At 36.3% G+C, this 24,333-nt stretch overlaps 2 protein-coding genes and 1 pseudogene across 2 annotated transcripts; 2 read left to right on the top strand and 1 right to left on the bottom strand.

The window, feature by feature from the left end:
- Nucleotides 1-4,270: 4,270 nt before the first annotated feature.
- LOC103955599 lies at nt 4,271-6,988 on the top strand (annotated as a pseudogene).
- Nucleotides 6,989-14,683: 7,695 nt separating this feature from the next.
- Nucleotides 14,684-18,661, top strand: LOC103954002 (lysine histidine transporter-like 8). The gene is made up of 6 exons (XM_048578547.1): nt 14,684-14,768; nt 15,523-15,965; nt 16,867-17,000; nt 17,200-17,627; nt 17,724-17,855; nt 17,966-18,661. The coding sequence occupies exons 2-6, from the start codon at nt 15,580-15,582 to the stop codon at nt 18,452-18,454; spliced, it is 1,569 nt and encodes a 522-aa protein (XP_048434504.1). The 5' UTR covers nt 14,684-14,768; nt 15,523-15,579; the 3' UTR covers nt 18,455-18,661.
- Nucleotides 18,662-21,810: 3,149 nt separating this feature from the next.
- On the bottom strand, nt 21,811-22,924 carry LOC103954007 (dof zinc finger protein DOF1.6). Its single transcript, XM_009365818.3, has one exon. It carries the CDS (start codon nt 22,853-22,855, stop codon nt 22,109-22,111), a length of 747 nt encoding a protein of 248 aa, XP_009364093.1. The 5' UTR covers nt 22,856-22,924; the 3' UTR covers nt 21,811-22,108.
- Nucleotides 22,925-24,333: the final 1,409 nt, after the last annotated feature.

Here is a 24,333-nt window from a genome sequence, read left to right as displayed (position 1 = left end):
GATTAATGTCTTTCAAACTATAATGCATAAACAAGAAGACAAAATGGGGGTAAAAGTAGAATAACAGGGAAAATAAAAGGGGCCTTTTGACAATTTGGAAGTTGACTAATTCACGCCGACCGAGTGCGTTTGTAATCGAGGCAGGTGATGACGGAAGCGCTTATGTCAGCCACATTAGCTTGATTAGCCTGATTAGGTTAACCCAATGTGAAACAAACCAAACAATATCCGCCGATGATCAACTCGTCCAACGAAACTCGATTTCAACTTAATTTTAAGAAATTTCACATAAATTTAGGGAAATATTATTGGCACTTCAAAAATTTTCTTCTATACTCCTTACAAGCGTATTTTTCTTTTCTAATATAAAAAGTTTGAAGTGTATAATGAGATTTTTGAAATGTTAATAACAATTTCCTAAATTTAATATAAAAATATGCAGTTATGGTGAATTTGATATAAAATCGTAACTTGTAGTGCATGAGTAGATGCGTTGATGCATTGAAAATTTCTTGTATATATCTTCAGAGGTATATCTTTACGTGACTTAATAGGTAGATAAGTAAGTTTATCTCGTTATTCAATAAAGATAAATATTAAGGAAACTCTTTTAAAAGTCGAATTTTTCATTAAGTCTCTATCACCTCATAATTTAACAATAATTTCAATGCCAACATTATTAAATTTTGTAATAAAATCATAAGGTAACCAAGAATCTCACTTTTAATAAGGCCCATTAGCATTTCTCTTCAATAAATAAGGAAAATAATATTCGCCAGATCATTTTCCTGGGAATCTGGGGATCAGGGAATCCAGAAATCATGTTCGTTCATCATATATTGTACGGTCAATTTTCATTAAGTACTATTTATATTTAATTTTAAATTTTTAACCGCATAATGTACGTTAAATGAACATAATTTATGAATCTCCCAGATCTCTAGAAAAAGATTGGGGGAGGATCCTTTTCCAATAAATAGTATCATAATCGGAAATTAATACACATCACTATACAGCCACGTGGCTGTGTTTTATATTGAAACATAAATTAATGTTTCATTGTGTAACTCGCACTATTCGAGGGAATTGTAAAATTCTAGAAGACAGGGAAAAGGACATGACATATGGTCGTTTGAGCACGCGACGAATAGGGAAAGGATTTGCTTATAACGAGTCAATGATTGAAAAGATGAATGACAACTCCAGCCTCCATTTTTGAGGCTGCGGAAGCATCAACCACCAATTATTTCAGTTGTTAGTTTAATTATATTGTTGGTCTATCCAAAAACTGTCCAAACCACAACGGGAAAGCTCAGTAATTGGAGACGACTCTAGGTTTGTATTTTATATGGTACTATTTAGTATTTGATTTATGATGTCGATTAATCACACAATAATGATCAGAAGATGCTGAAATGCTTTTGTAAGTCTTCTTAACCTCAAAAAAATAGATTAACGTGAGAAGTCCACCAGCTGATCTCCTTTTTCGGAAAAAAAAAAAACAAAAAAAAAGCCCCACTATGCAATGTAGTCTCCCATCTCAGTCAACACCTACCCATTGCTATATATATGTATATTGGAAGTTTGATGTCTAATTATTAATAGTCGAGACTTATTAATTATTATGATGAGATTCATGGTTCAATGTAAATATACTTTGTGAAAATTAAATATTAAGGGCCGATTAGAAAGTCTTTGGGCTTTCACTCGAATTACAGGAGCCTCATTGAAATTCTTCATGGGCCCCCAGGGTTTGTGGAGTGTTTGGGATCAATTTGATATGCTGCTTTGGGAGCCCATGTTAATAGGGTGCATCGTCGTTGGTCGATTGGCGGCTGGGGGACGGAGACGAAGAATATGCAGATACTTGTGTGTTCAACTCTCTCAAATTCCTTAAAATAGTTTATGTACTTACCCCTTGGATTAAATTTTACAGCGGTTCGACTAATAATTTGTTTAGATTATCTCCAAAAGAGATATCAAAAATACCACATAGTCATATAACAGGAACAAATGACGTACAATTTACTTTAACCGAGATGTCAAAGATAATATGGAAAATAAAGTTAAGCTCATATGGACAAAAAGATATCAAATTTGACACTGCTTTCAAATTTTATTTTTAATATTTTCAAAGACATTCCACTTACCTTACTTTAAATGCTAGCATATTTAAGTATTATTTTATTATTTTTAAATCAACAATAACCCAACTTTTATTATTTTTGTTTAAAAACAACATAAATAAAGCAATAAATTTTGGCTTATTGAGTGGAAATAAAGTATTGACAATATGTCAAATTGCCAAGTTAGCAATTTGAATTCCCATTTGAAGATGCTCTTAAGACCATCTCCAAAGGAGATGTCAAATTTTGAATATAAAATTTTTGACAGCTTATGTGGCACTTTGACATCTTTTAAAGTTTTATTCCCCAACTGATATGTCAAATTAAATTATTATTTTATTATTTTATAAAATAAATTATTAAACTAATTAAAATTTAATAAAGGACATTTAAAGTTTAATCAGTAGTCTGTTCACCTTCCTTGATTGAAAAGAAGAAAAAAGTAAGATAATTGCATCAATCAGCTCAACATTAGTTATAATAAATGATTAAACTAATTAAAAATTAATAAAATACATTTAATAATCTAATCATCAACTTCCATGTCATTTAGGGTGCGTTTATTACACTGGACTAGCTTGAAGGACTAAGTTGGATTGGCTTGGCATGGACTAAGTAGTATAAGAATAAAGAAGCATTTGATACAATATCAGACTAACCTACGGACTAAATTATTTTCATATACAAATAATCCTTTTATTATTTTCTAATCAATTTATTAGTATTTTATTATTATTAATGTCACTTTTTTTTTTGCTGACTACTCTCTTCCCCTCTCTCTACTTTCCTTTTCCTTTTCTTTATCTTCTTCGCATCCAGAGAATTCCTTTCCTTTCTCTTCTTTGACAAGCTTCAATCCCCGCTCTGCCATCCTTTTCCTCCTTCAATCTCTCTTGGTTTGACAAAAATTCCAACTGGTTCGATCCCTCTAGTCCTATCCACAAACCATTCTTCATATTCATGTCAGATACCAAAAGACCCTTCGTGCTTGATGGACTAGCGCTGGGGGCGGGTTGCCTCTGGCGGCGATGCAACTGACGAAGACGATGAACTCCTGAACCTTAGACCTTTGGAAGTAGCCGAAGTGGCTGATATCAGAGGCGTTGGTGATCAGGTCAGATTCGTCTGGATTTCACTTGAGGACCAGCAAGGCCGTGATTTCCATCTTCCTGATTTTCTACACGCAGGTGTAATCACATAGTCTGTACACTGGCGAGGGAATTAGGGAAGAAACCCGTTATTAGGAAAGAAATGAAGCAAGTGTTGGGATGTGAAGGAGAGGAAGCGAAGGTCTTAGTAGTACCGATGTTTTCGGGGGCACTCGCTAAGACTTCTTAGCAAGCTACTTAGTCCACACGAGTCCCGTTTAATACCATTAAACTTAGCCCATGCACAGAACAAACTCTAGACTAGACTAACAAGTAGTTCAGTCTAATCCAGTGAAAGCTAACAAGGTCAAACAAACGCTTTTATAAAATTTTATCTACAGATTTAGTCTCTCCAGCATTACGCTTTAAAAAAATTGTTAAATCACTAATTGTATTTTATTATTGGGTTAACCATCAGCATCCAGTGAGAACCATTAACACTCAAGAATCTTTCCGTTGACAAAGTAAGCAGAACGTAAATTGTTCCTGCAACAATAAATTGGATTCATATGAAACATTACTTGACTATTATATCCATGATCTCAATGGAAGGTCGAAAGGCCAAAAAAGGATGCCTTTCTCGATGGAAAAGGATTAGAACACATCCTTCACGATTTTCAAGCCATAAAAACTTCATTTTCCACCATTGTTGTAGTGGGTACTTTTTCTTTGCTCTTCTTCCAATATTTCATCAAAGAATTCATCTTCACAAAAAAGAAGGGACCATACGCCAAACCTCCTCCTGTCCCAGGTAACTACTTCTATTTCTTTGCCTTCATTTCCATGCCCTCTTTCCCTTTTCAGTTTATCTGCGTCAACGTAGGAATCCTGGGTAGAACTTGCCCTTCCAAAATGCAAACTAAACGTTCATTCTATACAACAAAGTCAGTAGCTATTGCCAGCTTTTCTTGATCGGTATGAAGCGCTTTCACTTATGCATGTAGATAGCACAAATGTTCGTTTACCCGGCCCTCTATATACAATGTTCATTCCGTCATGCACTCTAGCTCAACTGCGCTTCCAAATCCGCTTTCAAGTATAAAGAAAGTTGAGGTTCTACCATAAAATCAAGGAAATTGTTATTAGCACTCCAAAAATCTCATTTGACACTCCAAACTTTTTAGAAAGAAAAATATACTTGTAAGGAGTGTAGAATGAGATTTTTGGAGTGCTAATAACAAATCCTTAAAATCAATTGACAATATGAGAAATAGCCTAATTACTTATAAGTACATGCAAAATTATTTTTTTTCTGATGTGAGATTCATACTCTCAGTCATATCGAATTGATATAAACTCAGCGACTAGAACTCACCCTTGTAAAACCGATTTGCTTGCTGATCAGAAAGGCAGCTCAAAAGCTCAAAACTAGCCAGCCCAAAATAGAAAGTACTCTCTCATTTTTTGAATGATAAATTGGGATCCTAAAGATTCAACTTTTATTTTTGCCAATGTTTTTGCAGTGGTACATGGGTTGCCGGTGGTGGGGAATTTGTTGCAGATGAAGGAGAAGAAGCCCTACAAGACATTTACAAATTGGGCTGAAACGCACGGACCAATCTATTCCATCAGGACTGGTGCTTCCACTGTGGTTGTCCTCAATACCGCAGATGTGGCTCTAGAGGTATATATATATATTACACAGAAGCGGCACCGGAACCACAGATATACCTTGAGAGACAATGTGTCAAGCCAATTGCATGCTCATGTAAAAAAGTCTCCTAATGAAGCTGTGAATTTCAAGAAAGTGTTCGAGCCCGAACTCTTCGGACTTTCGTTGAAGCAGGTGAGTTTATTTTCTTCAAGATATTACAGTTAAGTTAATTGATTATCTTGATCAAATTTACCAGGCCTTGGGAAAGAACGTAGAAGGATCAATTTATGTGGAGAAGCTTGGAACTACTTTGTCAAGAAATGAGATCTACGAGATTCTTGTAGCTGATGTGCCCAAGGGTGCCACTGAAACTGATTGGAGAGACTTCTTTCCTTACCTGAGATGGATTCCCAGCAAGAACTTGGAAATGAAAATCCAGAATATCTGTTTCCGCAGGAAGGCAGTAATGAGTGTCCTGATTAAGGAGTCAATGAAACGAATTGCTTCCGGAGAGGCTGCTCCTTCAATTCATTTCTTGCTTTCAAATTTAATAATGATATGCTAATTATTCTTAATTTAATTTGGAAAGGTTTTGTTTAGTTATTCATTGGTTTTTTATATGCAAGTGGTCGATTGTCTCAGAGGGTTAGGGTCTTTTTACTAATCCGACTACACTCGGATTCATCAAACTCTTCTCACTCTCATCATTGCTTGTAATAATTTAAAAAAAAAATAATACAATTGGTTGTTTATATAATTACTTTGGTGGATTAATGAAACAGGAGGTAAATTGTTTTCTTGTCTGCTTGTTTTGTGGAGAAACGCTTACAACGGAGCAAATGACTGTTTCTGTTTGGGAGTGGATTCTTGAGGCAGCGGATACTACAGTGGTAACAATGGAATGGGCTATGTATGAACTTGCTAAGGATCCAAAGCGACAGGTTATTGTCTCAGTAATTGATACCTAATTTTAAATTTTATATGCAAATTAATGATACTTTAATTTTTAATTTTTTTACTTATTAATTAGTTTAATTTTCTTGAATAATATTATTGGGATGAGACACACTTTTTAAAAATCAAATCATAAACAAACACCTCTTTACTGATAGTGAAATAACGGTTAGATCAGTGAGCTCTCCGGTATGTTTTGTTGGGAAATCCGACGATCTCGACGTCGATTGGACTCGTACTTGACTGGCTGCATTTTCTGATCGAAAATAAAATAACAGTTAGATTTATGATTTTTTTTTTTTTTAATAATGTTAGACAGATCAAATTTGTTAACCTAATGATACAATTGTTAATGATTGAATTATTACTTAAACGTTAATTAACATGTTTATTTTTTATGGATGACATATTATTTGGTTTACAAATTTTGTTTAAAATTTTAATTTCCCTAATATTACCCTTCTTTTTTAGATCTTTTCACTAGCTGACACATATAGATATTGATCGGGTGTTTAAAATGTATAATTACAGGAACGTCTGCACGAAGAAATCCAAAATGCTTGTGGATGCGACAAGGTTAGGGAGGAACACTTGTCCCAGCTGCCATACCTGAATGCTGTTTTCCACGAAACTTTGAGGAAGCACAGTCCAGTTCCAGTAGCTCTTACAAAATATGTTGATGAAGATACCCTATTAGGAGGTTACTATATCCCTGCTGGAACACAGGTAATTGATAGAATACATACATACATACATTCCATTATGAGATTAATTTTTCTTGTATGTGCAGATTGCTGTAAACTTGTACGGGTGAAACATGGACAAAAACAAATGGGAAATGCCAGAAGAATGGAAGCCAGAGAGATTTCTGGAGAAGGAAAAATGGGATCCAATGGAATCGCAGAAGACAATGGCATTTGGAGCTGGAAAGAGGGCGTGTGCCGGTTCTCTTCAGGCAATGTTAATAGTATGCACAACTATCGGAAGGTTGGTGCAGGAGTTTGAGTGGAGACTAGGAGAAGGAGACGAAAAAGAAGATACCGCTATCTTCACCAATCACAAACTCCATGCCTTACATGCAGTCATCAAACCCAGAAATTAGTGTGAAAATAATAATTAAAGCCTCTCTCAAACATGCATCATCGTTTCTGCGATCTGTGTACTGATCATATAATTATAATCTATTAAGAAAATAATTGTTGCCATAAACAATTTTTTCTTGAAAATTGCTCAAGCAACTCGAAAATCTCAAGGATATGTGCTTTGCTTCCTTTCCTGGCGTCATATTTAATTCTTAAGCTATATTGTTTTTTATCTTTGATAATCCATATATGGAGAAATTTTTCAGTGAATTCGGAACACGAGCCATTATATGTGTTAAATAAGTGCAGGAACACTTAAAAAAAATCTCTTTAATAATATTATGACATATAATGTACCGAATCATATTTTAAGTACATGACAAAATTTCTCCCATCTATATTTGACTCCATCTTATACTGCATTTAGGATACTTGAACCTAGAGTTAACATTGGACCTGTGCGTCACAAGTTTCGTATGTTCCTCCCATTAGAGCAGGTCCACCCATGATTTTTTTTGCCATGGCCAGATCACTCTTCCAATCCAAAGTTCACCTCCATCTAGGGATGGGCAAATACTCATTGGTTATAGGTAATTACGGTTATCCGTCCATTTAAATTTGGCGGTTACAGTTATGGATAATCGTTTAAATAAATAAATGGTTATGGGTATAACCATTTACCGTGAAATTTAAATGGGCAGTTATGGGTATTACTCACGGTTATAAACGGGTAACCATTTAATCGTTTATTTTAATATATGTAAAACTTAAAAATTAAAAATTAAAAAAAAAAAAGTTTCTAGATAGGTTTAGTATCTCGAGATATATTTGGTTATAAGGGACCATATAATATATATATATATATGCCTTATTTGAGAGAAAAATATAATTGATAAAACGGGTTAATGTATAATATATGTGATTGAATGTGCTAAAGCATTAGAATGTTCGACAATTTTGTTTTGGAGTCTTTTAGAGTTTTGACCAATTCAAGATAATGAATACCTTGAGCATTTAGAAACATATTATTATCATATGTTACATACCTATATATATATATTATCAGAGTTGTTAGAGATTGAAGTGAAACGGGAGCCATGTATCATTCTGTTTATTTTCTTCACTAGTATCAGATAAGAGAAATGAACGTAGAGAGGGACAAATGAGGAAAACATGATTATTACTTTCTACTTTTCATCTTTTTGTACTACCCATACGATACAAGCATACGTCTCTTTTAATGCATGTAAAAAGCTTACACACCAAAACAAACTTCTACTATATAAGCAATATAATTTTGACTTCTATTCTTCCACTTTCCACCCTTAACCATATATCGTTGTTTTCTTTATGTGGGCATTCACACCAATTTCACAACAGAAATCATTACTTGAGTATTTATAGTCTCAACAACTACTAATGTTAGTGGGAAACAATTCAAGAATTAATTACAAAAAACAAAAAGGCACAACTTTGTATTACTTGTAGGGCAAGTAACCCCATTAGTTTTCTTCAAAAAGGCACAGTAATTCCCAAGCTTATCTTTTCTCTTTATGCAGCTCCACCCCTTTCTCTCTCTCTCCTTCAGTTAAATGTAGGCCACAACGCATTGTTAAACACGCTACTGACACTGAATTAAGGAATTGAATGCTTGTTTACTACAAAGCCATTCACAATATTCATCAAGCAATCCAAGTAATCTATAAAACATGATTTCAATTTCGATATTTTTTCAACAATGATTGCATGAAACATTCACCATAAAGCATGAACTCTAATTTTACGTTTTTTGTTTTTCAAATTATAGATTCAGCTTAAATTTATTATTCTTATAATTGTGGTGAATTGAATATGCGTGAATAAGAGAAGGAAAAAAATGGAATTTTTCAAACCCTACACGCATGGGAGCTGCAGCCTGAAGTCGCGCTGCCCGAGCCACTAAGTTGTTTCTGCTCCAAAACTCTGAGGTACAAAACAAAGCCGTTTTGCATCACCTTTCTTACGGACCTGGGTTGCCTGCAGTTGACCCGCAACCCAATTGGGCATATGCACCAAACCATCCCACTTATTTTTTTTTCTTTTGGGCCTTATTTTATTTTTGGCTCGCATGAAATAACAAGCCCACGGGTTAGGCCTTGTTTTTCACTCTTCCTTCTTAGCCTAATAATTGGGTATATAATCTGTTAACCCATTTACTTCTCATTTGTTGCCCAGCAACCCAACAACCACTGTTTTGGACCTGCAAGCCTAGATAGCCCCATATTTTGGGTCGTCACTTCTTTTCACACATAGGTCATGAAGCTATTCCCGTTCACTACATATATTGTGTTTGTTTGCAGGTATCATGAACCTAGAGTTCATACTTAAACTCGAACTTGAAGTTTTGAAAATAAGTGTCATAGAAATTCAAAGTTTCATAAAACACTACACCCATAAAAATTCGGAGTTCTTGCATGTGATTTGTTAGGATTACATGTAGATGATGCTTTTAAAAACAACTGTAAAATTTAGTTTGTGCAAATTACTTTATTGTCCATAATTTTATTTTGTGATAGAAGACAAAAATGTTTTTTCACCCTCTTAGAGTTGACAAAAAGAGTTTCATAAATATGTGGTTTAAATTAACTTCTTCTTTACAAATCTGTTATGTGTAAATAAACTAACTTGAAATAGGTCCAATTTTATGGAAAGAGATCCTCTGCGGATCCCTTCCACCAAATCCATCCAATCAATCAATCAAAGCCCTTGAAATTTGATCAAACGGCTACAAACAAGGGGCCCATTTTAAAGTTATAATAACTTTAGTCGTTGGACTAAATTTTAATGGTCCGAATTAGGTGATTGGGTGGATTTAGTGGAAGAGATCCGGAAAAGATCCCTTTCCCAATTTTATGGCCTAACAATCAGATTAGTCCAATTTGTGGTTATTTTTTTATTTAGGTCCATGAATAGGACTCCATGTGCCAGCACATTTTGTTGTTAGGTTGATACTTTGCATTGTGATTACTATTTTACTCTACTATAGCTATTCAATGGAGAAAGAAAAAAAAGAAAATGATACGATCGGTACTTTATTAGCTATTCTCTTTGTCAATAATTGCTAAAAAGATAGCGACCAATTCCTCAAACAGTCGCTATCTTCGTACCGATCCCTCCCTTTTCAATTTTTTTTTTTCAGTTTTTTATCTTTATTTTTTATTTTGTTAATGTTTCTTTTATTTCTTTTACCATAACAACAAACTATCATATCCGTGTTTTTCAAAATATATTTTTTCCATGCAAAATATATTATAATTCATTTTTAAACACTTGTAATCAATGATTTAAAACCCAAATTTAAAGATATTTTTCTATTTTCTCACTTTAAGAATCAATAAAATATAGTTTCAAGACCTAATAATCAGTAGGATCACATCCAAAGGTTTTGCAATATTTTCCTTAACTCCAGGGCAAATATTTTTTAAAGCTAAAAATTTCAAAAAAAAAATTTCACAAAAAACTGTGTGCTATGAGCCAAAGTTAGAGTCATTCTATTCACACCACATATTTCCTAAAATTAATTTAGGACATTTCCAAAATTTCAGACACCTATAAATCTCTTGGGGGGCCTCGCTATTAGTTATATTATTTTTCAATTTTTTTTTCAACTCAGGTACCCTATTAGTCGGCATAAACCCATATTTCAGCTGATATTTTACAATCTAAACTACCTATCATATAAGTACTTTTACAGTCTAAATTACATGTCATATAAGTACTTGTACAAGCTAAACTACCTATCATATTATAATATTAGTCGGTATAAACTTAGATTTCAACTGATATTTTATAATCTAAACTACCTATTATATAAGTACTTTTACAGTCTGAACGACCTGCCATATAAGTACTTGTACAAGCTAAACTACCTATCATGGTGGAATAAGTAATTTTACATGATTATAATAGTAAGATGTAGTCCTCCATCTTGTTAATGTTAAAAGCCCTCGAAGCTAACACAATCAATGTCAAAAGCCTCTTGAGCAATTACTTACATAAGACAATCAATGTATAATGCTCGCAAATCATGTAGACTAGAATCATGTAACAAATACCAGCAAAAATGAAGCTTACTATTGTAAACAACTCAACAAAAACATGTAAAATTACTCGTAGTTCTCATAGCTTCATGCGAATTCAAATTCAAATTTGGATACTAAACTGCAGGATTCGCAAGGAAAATTCAAAATAGGAGTCGAATAGAGTTTTTTATGAAACGACGAGATTTGATGAGTAACTTTTTTTATACTATTTTTAATACAACGATATATTTTACAATAAAAAAATGAGAGTTTTTATGAAATGATGAGATTTGATGTGTAACTTAAAGTTCCATGTTAATTATGGAAGAGCCATGATAAAACATTCAACGACAATTGGTGCAATTTTGTTTTCAAATTATGGACACTTTAATTGCTCTACTCATTAGACCCTACATATGACTGTGCAATACATTAGACCCATATTAAAACATGCGGATCAGGATCCTCTCCTGAGCAAAGGGTGAGAATCTTCCTGACCAAGCCCATCGAGCCGTTGAAATTTTATCCAACGGCTACAAACAGAGGGCTCCTCTAAAAGTTATAATAATTGCAGCCGTTGGATAAAATTTTAACAGCCCGATGGGCTTGGTCAGGAGGATCCTCACTAAGGATGGGTAACCACGGTTATCCGCCCATTTAAATTTGACGGTTACGGTTATGGGTAACCGTTTAGATAAATAAATGGTTATGGGTATAACCGTTTACTCGTGAAATTTAAATGGGCGGTTATGAGAGAAAAGTATAGTTGATAGAATATGCTAATGTTTAATACATGTGATTGAATGTGCTAAAGAATTAGTGTTTGACAGTTTTGTTTTGGAGTATTTTGGAGCTTTGACCAATTCAAGATAATGATTACCTTGAGCATTTAGAAACATGTTATTATTAGATGATGCGTTCTTATATATATTTAATTGGCCTCGAGTTTTCAATAAATATTTGACCCCAAAATTAGAAATCGATTAAATGGCTTGGATCGATGAACATGTGTTTCTAAATAAAAATCCAAATATTTATCAAATTAGCCTATTAGCAGATTGATGCGTACTTACATATACACACACACACACACACACACATGCCCTTTAAGGGAAGAGATCCCCATTTTATTAAAAAAAAATGGGGACATCCTCTTGACCATTATATTTGATTTTAATGAAATTTTGTGGCTGAAATTAACTGGTATACAAGAATATTAGTTAACCTACAACCATGCATGATTCTTGTAATAGATTGACCGTCAAATAATTGGGAGACATCGCATATATTCATAAATAATATTGCCGTTAATATAAAAATATATGTTAAATGTACTTATGACGGTATTTAATAGTTAGAAAAAATAAAATTATGACAAATTTTTTTTAATTTTCAAGTTGTTAAAAAAATAGGTAGACGGGTGAGAAAAAAAAAGTAAATGGGTATGCGGTTATGGGTATGGTTAACCGTTTATAAACGGTTATGGGTATGGGTATACCGGTTTATGTAAATACCCAATGGGTAAACGGTTATGTGGGTAAAAACTTAAATGGTTATGGGTAAAAAATCGCGATTACCCGCCCGACATAACCGTTGCCCATCCCTACCTCCACCCCTCTCTTCAAGCCATGGCTGATGGAGTCTTGGCAGTAGCCATGTCATTTCTAGTCCCAAGTCATGTTTCATGGCAGTTACTATTCATAATGGATGAAAAGTAATAACCATAACAACTTATTCTGAATCAATCTCATACGTTGAATACTTGGTGAATTGTAACTGTCATGAGAATTACTATTCACAATGGGTGGAGAGTGGTGAAGAGAAGCCAAGACAATTTACTATTTGAGTTGTTAACGCTTGAAATTGGAAAGTCAACATAGATAAGTATGATCAACCCTTGACGGACTTGGAATAAAAAGTTAAATGATTAACGACAAGGTTAAAGTGGTTTGCCCTCAAAGTTAGGCTACGTCAACTGCAGTACTGTATATATTTGATGTAAATTACACGAAGGGCTCTCTAACAGTATGATCTTTCTCTTGTGAGTCCGACGCAGTCCCTCTTATAGAGTCCTCCAATGAGCATCAAAAGTCTTGGAACCCAAGTACTGCGCCACTCTAGTATTAAATTAATTATATGTGTGGACTTAACTCACTAGTTATTATTCTTCAGTCGACACGTGTAAATGGAGAGGCGTATCCTCTGATTACGTATTTGTTTGGAATGAGGATCCTCTTCATATATTCTTCATGACGAAATTAACCGCACGATGTATAATAACAGACACGATTTGAAAATTTCTAGAATGCTCACAAAAAGGATTAGGGGAGAATGCTCATTCATTTGTTAATACTAATGGATATCTTAGAAAGAAACTTGACGACGGCTAACCAAGTTATATACTTTCGGCTAACCAACTATACATCCGCATGGGACGTTTATTGTTAAAAACAAATTAAAATAAAATTAAAAATCAATGCAGAAGATGATCCAAAAAATATGATAGCAGATAATTAGTACGCATGCGTTTCAGTTAATTTCCAATGCGTGATGGTAAATACTTGGCTTTTTACCCAGTTTACCAACAAAAACCAGAAAAATATTTTAAAAATGGAAGGTGGTGCAGCAGCAGGCAGCAGCGAACGCGAGATGGGAAGCACGTGGTTTGTGTCGGGTAAAAATCTGGCATTTTCTATCTGTATTGTTGTATGAAAATTACCGCCTTTTATTCGAAGTTACCGCCACTGCCGTTCAGATATCGGGTGAAGTGCTGCGCTGCGGGACCTCCCGTTTCCAGGTTCTTGTCAACTCCAACCTCACGCGCATCGCAAGGATTTGCAGTAAACAGTCACGCCTACTTGTTCATGACTCGTGACTTGTAAGTTAATCATCCACAGGCCAACACAGACCCAATGAAATGATCACCAAACCTCGTAATCTCGCATCCCCACACCGCCAATCGTCGCGTGCAATGCACAACACTGAAGAACCTGAAATTCCGGAGGCCGGACATACTTTCTAGGACCCATCTCAAATAATGTTCATGATTCACCAACAAACGAATTCACAAGCTTTCATTATCCCCCACCCTTTCATAAAAATCAAGTAAAACATGGAATGGAACTTTAAGTTTTCGGGTTTAGTAGTATTAGAGTTTCAAAAATCCAAAAACAAAATCTTCGTTGCCCATTTTGGTAGGATGGGGTGCACTATTTCATTTATGCATGTTTATCTCTCACTCCGCGTGCATGATAGAATTAAAATAACGTTAACTTGATATACGTTGTTAACTTATCTTCTAAAAGCTTAAGCATAGTTGAGATGGTTGAATTCGTTGTGTTGTTCATATGTTTGTTTGTTTTTATCTCTACCTACATATATAATGAGATTGCACGTGAAAACAAATATCAACTTGATATACTTTGTGGACTCATTTTCTGAAAGCTTAATTTTTGCTCAGAACTTTGCCCAAACGGTAACACCGCCACTTATTTTTGGGTCTGCCATGCCATGCTTTCTACAAAGTAACTACTGTTTATTAAAAGAAACAGATTACGATTTATTAATCAAGATTAACCAAAATTTACTTTGTTTAAATTGAAGCTCCTCCTCACTCACGTCCTTCTCTTCCTACGTCATATCATATCATATCAACCATTTCATTTCACATTGAAAGGCCCCACGCTCCTTCTGATCATCACTGACCTTCCGACACACAACACTGAAAGCAAAAAGAAAAAAGTGCCATTTTTCACACACACACACACAAACAGAAACAGATAGAGCTTCTCGTATACCTCTAGGGGGCGTTTGTTGCGCCGGACTATCTCGGACTGGATTAGCTTCAAGGACTAAGCTGGACTGGCTTAGACTAGACTAAACTGGATTAACTTAGTGAAGCGTTTGGTGCAGTATTGGATTAAGAAGCTGGATAATAACAAATTATAATATTATATTATTTAATATATAAATTATTAATATTTTATTATGATCTTATCTTTTTCTTCATTTTTTCCTACCATTTCCTCGTTAAATCGGATGAAGTTAGCACCGCCAAAAAATTCATCACCATCCCTGGACCGAGATCTTAGCTTTGAATGCTCGAATCTGTCATGGATTTGAAGAAGCCCAAACAGGCCGAGACTTCCAAGCCATTTTCCAGCCACATTCGACCACATTTTGGCCTCGATTCAGGTAAAATCGTAATCTTGTATCTCCCAGCTTCAATTTGGTATATTTTGTATGAAAGTTGGTTGTGAAATGGATCTGAAAGAGAGTCGGAAAGTTAATGATTGATCTAGGTGACCGGAGATGACGAGGAGTTTGTCGAGAGTGGTCATTGAGCATGACGAGGATGAGAAAGAGAGGATAGTCTTAGCTAGTCCCATGGTTATTGGGGGGTCTCGCTAAGACCTCTTAGTGAAGGGTTTGGTCCATGCTAGTCCCCTTTAGTCTCATTAATGTTAGTCCCAGCATGGAACAAACACAGTATTGGACTAATAGCTAGTCCAGTCCAGTCCAGTCCAACTTAATGAGGGCAAACAAACGCCCCCCTAGTATATATCAGAGCTCTCTTACATTAACACAAAAGGCATTAAAGAAGCTGGAGTAAAAATGGACGAGAGGCCGGAGACGGAGCTGATATCCATTCCGGCGACCCCACGCGGGGTGTCCACGCCGGAGATACAGACCCCATCTGGGCAGAGGTCGCCTCGTCCGCCGTCCAAGGAGGCGAAGTCGTCGACGGCCTGGACTCCGACGTCGTTTATCTCGCCGAGGTTCCTCAGCCCCATCGGTACGCCGATGAAGAGGGTGCTCGTCAACATGAAGGGATACTTGGAGGAGGTGGGCCATCTCACCAAGCTCAACCCTCAGGACGCGTGGCTTCCCATTACCGAGTCCCGCAACGGCAACGCTCATTACGCTGCGTTTCACAACCTCAATGCCGGCGTTGGCTTCCAGGCCTTGGTGCTTCCCGTGGCCTTCTCTTTTCTCGGCTGGTAATTAATTAGTTAAACCGTGCTCTTCTAATCACAATTACTGATAAATCTTAATTACCCACTTCGCCCAATTACCTCAGGCTGCATAAAGTTTGTTGCTTTGGAATTGTATTTCTTGGCCGGTAATTAATTAAATAAAAATCCTACTATGCTACTCATAATTACTGATCTTAATTACCCATTTCACCTAATTAGCTCAAGCTTCGTAAAGTTTCTAGCTTTAGGGGTTAATTGCATTTATCCTTAATTTATGTGAATTTTGCTTTGGAATTATGTTTGATGGCGTTTTCTACTTGATTCTGCTGAGGCTACTGTCACACTCACATGCTTTCTGGCTTCTGGTGTGAGGTATTTGACTAAAGTTTATGGCTTTTGTGGATCTTCAAGATTAAAGTCACTTCATTTATTGAAAATTTGATCATAGGTTATTTTTTAATTTGGAAAAAGTAAAGACAGAACATCCTTCAGGTATATCACTTGCTTTACGTTTTGCTTTTCCACGACTGCAAAGATCTTGATTAGTCTCTTCACAGCAATAATGCTCTTTGCTTGCCCTTAACTTTTTTATTTTATATTATTTTTCTGTTATAATATTTAATTAGAAAAGAGAGGTCAATGAATTCCTTTCAACTACTGTTCATTTCAAATTGCAAAATTTTTACAATATACCAATGTTATAATATAAATTAATAAATTCAACGAGTGGATGTGCGCGGTGTGCCCAAGAATTCAAGGAAATTTATCGTGTTTATGAGAACGTGCTGCACAATTAATCTTTTTCGAGTTGTGTTTTTGGGTGTGAATGATATGATATTAGTCAATATTCATAGATATGAAGTGTTTGACATTAGGATAAAATTGTTGAAACCTTAATAACTAGTTTAGTTGATTTTGTCCACAGGAGCTGGGGAACACTTTCGTTAACCATAGCCTACTTCTGGCAACTTTACACATTGTGGATTCTAGTTCAGCTTCACGAAGCAGTTCCGGGAAAACGATACAACAGATACGTTGAGCTTGCACAAGCTGCATTTGGTAAGAGATTTCATTTACCAGCAAATGCACAATTATTTGTTGCTCGAATATTTCATAATCTGCATTAGGTATCACTACACTGAGTGCACTCGAAGAACTTGGCTTGATCTTTACGAGCGATACATATTTAGCTTAATTGGAATTTGTAAAATAGTACGTAAATAAGTCATTAATCAGCAAATATGTTTCCTTTTGGCAGGGGAAAGATTGGGAGTTTGGCTTGCCCTCTTCCCAACCGTCTATCTATCAGCAGGAACTGCAACTGCTTTAATTCTCATTGGAGGGGAGACTATGAAACTATTTTTCCAAATAGTTTGTGGGCCTCTATGTTCATCGAATCCCCTAACAACAGTAGAGTGGTATTTAGTGTTCACTTCGCTATGTATCGTTCTATCACAGCTCCCAAACCTCAATTCGATCGCAGGACTTTCACTCGTTGGGGCTGTGACCGCCATAACCTACTCCACAATGGTTTGGGTCCTCTCTGTTAGCCAGCCAAGACCGCCCACAATTTCCTATGAACCCATTTCGTTACCATCATCTTCGGCTTCCGTCTTTGCCGTCCTGAATGCTCTTGGTATTGTAGCGTTTGCTTTCAGGGGACACAATTTAGTTCTTGAGATTCAGGTATGCACACTGAGTCCAAATGTAACAAAGCTATTATCTTCAGTTGGGGTTTTGCCCTTTCAATCTTATCTAATGGAAAATATTTTACCTTATTAGGCAACAATGCCATCGACCTTTAAGCACCCGGCTCACGTGCCAATGTGGAGAGGAGCCAAAGTTGCATATTTCTTCATTGCCATGTGCTTGTTCCCCGTTGCAATTGGAGGCTTCTGGGCTTACGGAAACCTTGTAAGTTTACCAATCTTATAACTTGTAAGACGCATTTCATCGGCTACTGCAAACAGTTAGGCATGAAAGCGGTCTTGCTGATTATATTTGCATGTTCTGTTTAACTTAAGATGCCTTCTGGTGGGATTCTCAATGCCCTGTACGGATTCCACAGCCATGACATTCCGAGAGGACTCCTTGCAATGTGTTTCCTACTGGTTGTGTTCAATTGCTTAAGCAGTTTCCAGATATACTCCATGCCAGTATTCGACAGTTTTGAAGCCGGTTACACCAGCCGCACCAACCGCCCTTGTTCGATTTGGGTCCGGTCTGGTTTCCGAGTCTTTTACGGATTCATCAACTTCTTCATAGGAGTGGCACTCCCCTTCCTCTCCAGTCTTGCCGGTCTACTAGGAGGGCTCACGCTTCCGGTCACTTTCGCCTATCCTTGCTTCATGTGGGTTCTTATAAAAAAACCCACAAAGTACAGCTTCAACTGGTATTTCCATTGGATCTTGGGCTGGTTGGGGATCGCCTTTAGCTTGGCATTTTCAATCGGAGGCGTGTGGAGCATGGTGAACAGCGGACTTAAATTGAAGTTCTTCAAGCCGCCGAATTGATGTTTCAATGACTCTTGCATTGGAATTCTGCAAAATTTGTTGAAAAAACTTATAAACATGTTGTTTCTCTAGTGCAAATTCCATACGTCTCGTACGTACATATCATGGTTCTTGTTGTCTCCATAGTTAATATGTTGTAACGGTAAGTTTCTTCAGGTTCTGAAATATAAACTTTATCTTAAGATAACTAAGTTAAGGCTTCTCCTATTTTCTCCTTCTACATTTTTGTATTTGTTCAATTCAACGGTTATAAACAAAAAAAAAAGAAAGATAAAGAGAGAGAGAAAGAAAAAGGAAGCACGGACATCATTTCTCATTTCCCATCACAAAATTTTGAATGGACCCATTCTCATTGCTTCTGAATCTTTATGAGTTGGCCCCATTTTCAGTGCATGCTTCTGGGTGATGATAATAAGCTGAAGTTGACCCCATTGAAACGAAGTTGGATTTGACCCAGTCTCCTTTACTTGTCACTATATTATTCTTAACATGATACTACTTACCCTACCTTTTTATCACGCAGACCACGTTATCATCCGATCACACACGTAAATAAAGAACTTTTTACATTAACACTAGAAATGTGGGAGTCTCTTTTTCTGTAGTTTGATTTTTCTCGTCACCAAGTAATTAATTATGTAGTTTAAGTTGGTAATGTGGAGTGGGATTGCAATGATAACGATGGATGGTTGGAGGAAATTGAGGGCGTGACTTAATAATAATGCACATTAATGAGAGATGGCCAGTCTTAATCAAAAGAGTATTTTAGCTGATCGATGATGGTAATGCTCATCATCTATTTATTATTGTTGGTTGAGTTCAAATTTTAAGATGAATAATGCTAGAGAGACTAAATTATAGACAAACTTTACAAATAAAAAATAAGCATGTTTATCCACGCTTAAGTAATAATCAAATCATCAACTTCTATATCATTTAGTTACAAAATTTTGTCTATAAATTAGCATGCCTAGCATTACTTTTTTGAAAATTATGGATATCTATTACAAATTTCTTAAAATTTAAACTCAACTAACAATGATAAATATAATAACTATCATTATCACCATTTAAGAACGATAAACAAAATTGCATCGAATTAAAAAAGTGAAAATATGGGTTTGGTGGGGGTGGGGCTCACAAATATCCCTACAAGAATGATGACTCCAACGTATCAAAGCCCAATATATATATATATATATATATATATATAATTGTTGTTAGTACTTTAAAAATTTCATTCTACATTTCAAAATTTCTTTATTAGGAAAGAAAAATACACTTCTGAGAATTGTATAATAAGATTTTTAGAGTGCAAATAACACTTCCCTATATATATATACATATATATATATATGCACACACATATTTATATGGAATAATCATATGTTTAATTATGATTTCAATTAGCAGAGAGCAATTAGAAGAGTTACCGTAAATTGAATTAATTAATTAATTAAATGCATCTGCTGTGGGCATGCATGGATGGATTATGGTCGAGACTCGAGTGGATGATCCAAAGGCAAGCTGGCCCTCTCCGTGATTAAATGCGATATCATCATACGCATAAACAACATGATTATTTATTCCAATTCATCATATCCCTACATAATCATCATGTTCATCATGTACTGCCAGTGCCACCAGCAACCCTATAAACTAGCGAGCGGGATTGGGATTTAATTATGAGTATACAAATCAGACAAATATAACACCTTAAGATTGAAGACCTACCAGTATGATTTGATTTTATTTTGCGCTAAACCTCGTTATTCATGAAAATTGAATTTTATATCTCATATATATATACACAAGTAGATACAAAATATTAATACTTCTAAACTATAATGTTGATGGCCTTAGTTTTATCTGGTTATACTAATTATATCATAGAATATACATATCTTAGTTAGTTATACTCGAGTAATTTTGACGGTGAGATAAACATAGTGTTAGAATATAAACACAAGCATATGCGTATTTTGGCTAGATATTGGTTTAAAAAAATCTTATTGAAAGATGTTTTGGGTGTCTTTTAAGTTTATAAAGGATTGAGACTGAAAATGAATCTTGAATTACTCACTTGTATTAAAATTGGAAGACGATATTGATTTTCTACAAGGATTTAATAAGAGAATCGTAGCCATTGTTTGTCTACATAAATACGGCATATGATCACATTAATTGACCCGCTCATTATTGAACTAAAACCTAATGTCAATAGCCGAGCATTGAGAATTTAATAGTGAGGATAAGATTAGCTTTGAAGATCATCACTTCTGTAGGTTTTCTATATAATTCTTAATTACCTGCGGTGCATTAGATTTACCCTCAATTCAACCATATAACACAAATCAAGGAAATTTCAAAAGGAAAACAACATTCTTACATTTTCTTCCGTGTAAATATACAAGTTAACCCCGATAAAATATTACTAATTCCAATCGAGGCCCAAACAAGACTCCAGCAACATATCTACCTGAAAACGACAGTTACGGGAAGGATGCATGGAAGTGGTCCCTGGTCGGTGGGTGGCAAGGCTCAAAAATCTCACATTTTCAACATCATGACAAACAGAACAGAAAATAAACTCACTGTTCAATTCCAACGTTGAAGGTTGAAGGTTGACGGTAGAGATAAAACATAATAGTATAAAAACCTTAAAAACGACACTGAGGAGTAGTAGGTTGATTGTCTGAATTCTAATTAACCCTATTGATTAACTTCTAGTTGTCCATTTCCGAAGTAGAATATTTACTATTTTACTACTGTCAGTTCATGTCCGGTTTCTTGACTAACCCTATTAATTAAGAGTAGGATTTTCTTTTCTGCAGATCTCCTCCCTTCCCCTCATTTCCTCGCTTTTTTCTCTGTAAAGAAGTAAAAGCTTAATCGTGAGCATTCACGCAGGAGGAGAGTGGAGGGAGGGAATTCGAAAAAGAAAGATAATCTGGATCCACCAATTAATCTTCTTCAACCAAAGCTAACGATGTGGGACTCGATTATTCATCATGCCCTTATACTGCTTTTGTGGACGCATTTAGAATCCAAGAAAAAAAATGATCTGATAGAGAAGTTAAAAACAAGAACTTGACTAACATTACCAGAATATCGACTATATATCAACAACAGAAGGATCAACAAATAAATAGCGAGCAAGTATTGATAACATACTTAAAGGAAATTCATCATTTCGTCATTTTGGTTAATTCCCCACTTGACATGGATCGGTCTTTTCTATTAGCACGTACGATTTAATTATCGTTTGATAAACACAAGTCTATAAAAACGATTGCCGGTCAAATGAAGATCTAAAATTACTCCCAGAAGATAAAATTAAATGGAAAGTAAATGCATTTTAACCCAAAAAGCAGTCGTCTTTGTCCATTTTCTTGCAGCGTTTTGTGTCCAAAAGACGGAACATTTACAGGACCCAAGAAAAACTAAACCCTAAACCAGACAACATAGAAGCCAGCAAAAGCAACTAACTTTTGTAACCTATAGCGATATATCTATACCATAACCCACCACCGAAACCCGACCCAGATAACAAAACGACATGATCAGAAACTAGAACCAAAACCCATAACCCAGAAAAGGAATATTAAATCCTTTTCTTTTTCTTCCGGGAGATGGGTCAGAAGATAGTTTTTGTTACTTGGAAGTCTCCAGCTCCGGCCAGGCAAAGCAATCACCATTGTTCTCGGCTATCCCACCATCACCACCAGTCATAATCTGCCACGTGTTGCACCCGACAGAACCCCCAGAAACAGCTCCATTGTTGTGGATGACATTTCCAAAATCACCCACGTCGGGAAAAGCGAGCACACCTCTGCCGCCGTCGTAGCCGTAAGTACCCACTTCGTCAAACCCTTGCCCGAGCCCCAACCCGTACCCGAACCCGCTAAACGCCAAGAACCCAGGTGCAGGTGGGCCCTGAGCACTCAACAGAGAAGTGAAGCCGCCGTTTCCAACAGCGCTCTCGTTCAGGTCCATCAGTTTTTCGTGATCCGTCGCCGTCTCAGGCTTCGGTTCCACCGGAAAGGAATTGGGTTTAGCGGACGCGACGGAGCTGACCTCCTGGGTCAGTGAAGAGGAGGAGGGCGAGCCCGAGGAGGAAGAGCAGGATGGGCGAGAACGCTTGGTGTTCTTGCGAGACCCGCCGCCGACTGGGACATTGCGGAGGGTTCCGCCGTGGGTCCAGTATCGCCGGCAGGACTTGCAGAAGTGGCGTGGCTGGGCGAGGTTGTAATTGTTGTAGTAGCAGAACTTGGTGTTGTCAGAATCGCAGCGGGGGCAGTGAAGCGGCTCGGTCTGCTGCGGCGGAGGGTGGCCCAGGCTGTGCTGGACTCTCGTCGTCATCGACGGTCGCATTTGCTCGTCGGCGGAGTCAAACGGCATCGTGAGTGTTGTCGTTTGGAGAAAGGAGGGGGAATTTGGGCAGAGAGATAGGGGGGAGATATTTCGGAAGTAGAAAGGAGGGTTTTATCGAGGAGTGAAGAAGGTGGTGCGAGTGACACGTGGGACGGCTGAATTACCACCTCCCTAATAATCTGATTTGGTAAATTTAAGTGGGTAAACTTATCCTATCGTATTTATCTGCTTTTTAAAAAAAATTAACAGTTCGGGTTAGTATTTAGTGACATGTACGGAGGTGGTGACGTGGGTGAATGTGATTGGCAGATTGATGGTGCTGGGGATAATGATATTTTTGTGGTGTGTCTTGTGGGGAAGCTGGCGTATCAGGTAGGGTTGGCGTGATCTCTACTCAACCTTGTTCTTGTCATCAACTTGGTTCAGTCGGAAATGAATCGACCAAGTTCTTCCTCGATCCCTGCAATATTATTTTAAAAAGTTCGGCAATATCTAGCCCTCCTCATTTTACTGAGATTTTTTTATAAATTTTTTTGTGCAGATTCAGTTTTATTTATCTTTAATTCATTGTATTTATAGTTTGAAACATGATGTGTAGCAAATATATAATTTTTAAGAAATTAAGTAGTATTGCTATGATCGTTATAATATTCTTTTCAGCACATTGTTTCTCTCTTTCAAACTTTCTTTTCCAGCCCATTATTTTTTGGATTCAAACTTTCTTCAATTTGTGAATACATATTAGCGCGGTCCAATTTTTTTACGAGATTAGCGTGGACCATTAATTAACCCCCGGAGTATATGATCTTCAGTGCTCATAACATGGAAATGTAACAATACCTTGTTTGTTTTGAATAAATGAAAAAAAAGAGAGGAAAAAGTAACATGTACTCCGGGGGTTAATTAACCGTTGAATAGGGGGGAGAATAACTGAGGACCGACAATATGATGGGTGTTGGGCAGCGTGGGATACAATAATTGGTTTTGCCTGTCCCTTCTTCTTCCTCCTTCCTCTCCTGGGGTCTCGTGTTTACCTCCTGTCTCTCTCACTAATATTTTCGTGTCCACTGTCACAGTTTTTAACTCACGACTTACCACAACTTGAACCAACTATCATACATCACACTCATACATGATCTCTCTCTCTCTCTTCGCAGTTCATGCATAAATGTAGAGGGCCATTCTTGTATTATGTGAGATTAGCGTTGATTCGTTTGAGATTCAAACATAGAAGGGATTTTTTTTTTTTTTTTTTTTAGTAAGTGCGATACAGATGATTCTGTAGAAGCGCGGCAAACTCCTATTTATATTTTTCTCTTTTATAACCTAAATTAATATTTACTTTCTATTTTATCTCTCTCGTCATATAACGTATACAATTATTAGGTCACGAGTATCTACTTGAACAAACTGAACCAGGATCCTCGCCGGATTCATTCTCTAAGGATCTTAGGGATCACGCAATCGTATCCGTTCACTGTATATCGTGCGGTCATTTTTCGTTA

This window comes from the organism of the source record quoted next, unplaced genomic scaffold, assembly GCF_019419815.1.
Source record: "Pyrus x bretschneideri cultivar Hongxiangsu unplaced genomic scaffold, Pyrus_bretschneideri_v1 Contig1, whole genome shotgun sequence".
Lineage (NCBI taxonomy): Eukaryota > Viridiplantae > Streptophyta > Magnoliopsida > Rosales > Rosaceae > Pyrus > Pyrus x bretschneideri.
This window is presented reverse-complemented; position numbering and strand designations above follow the sequence as displayed.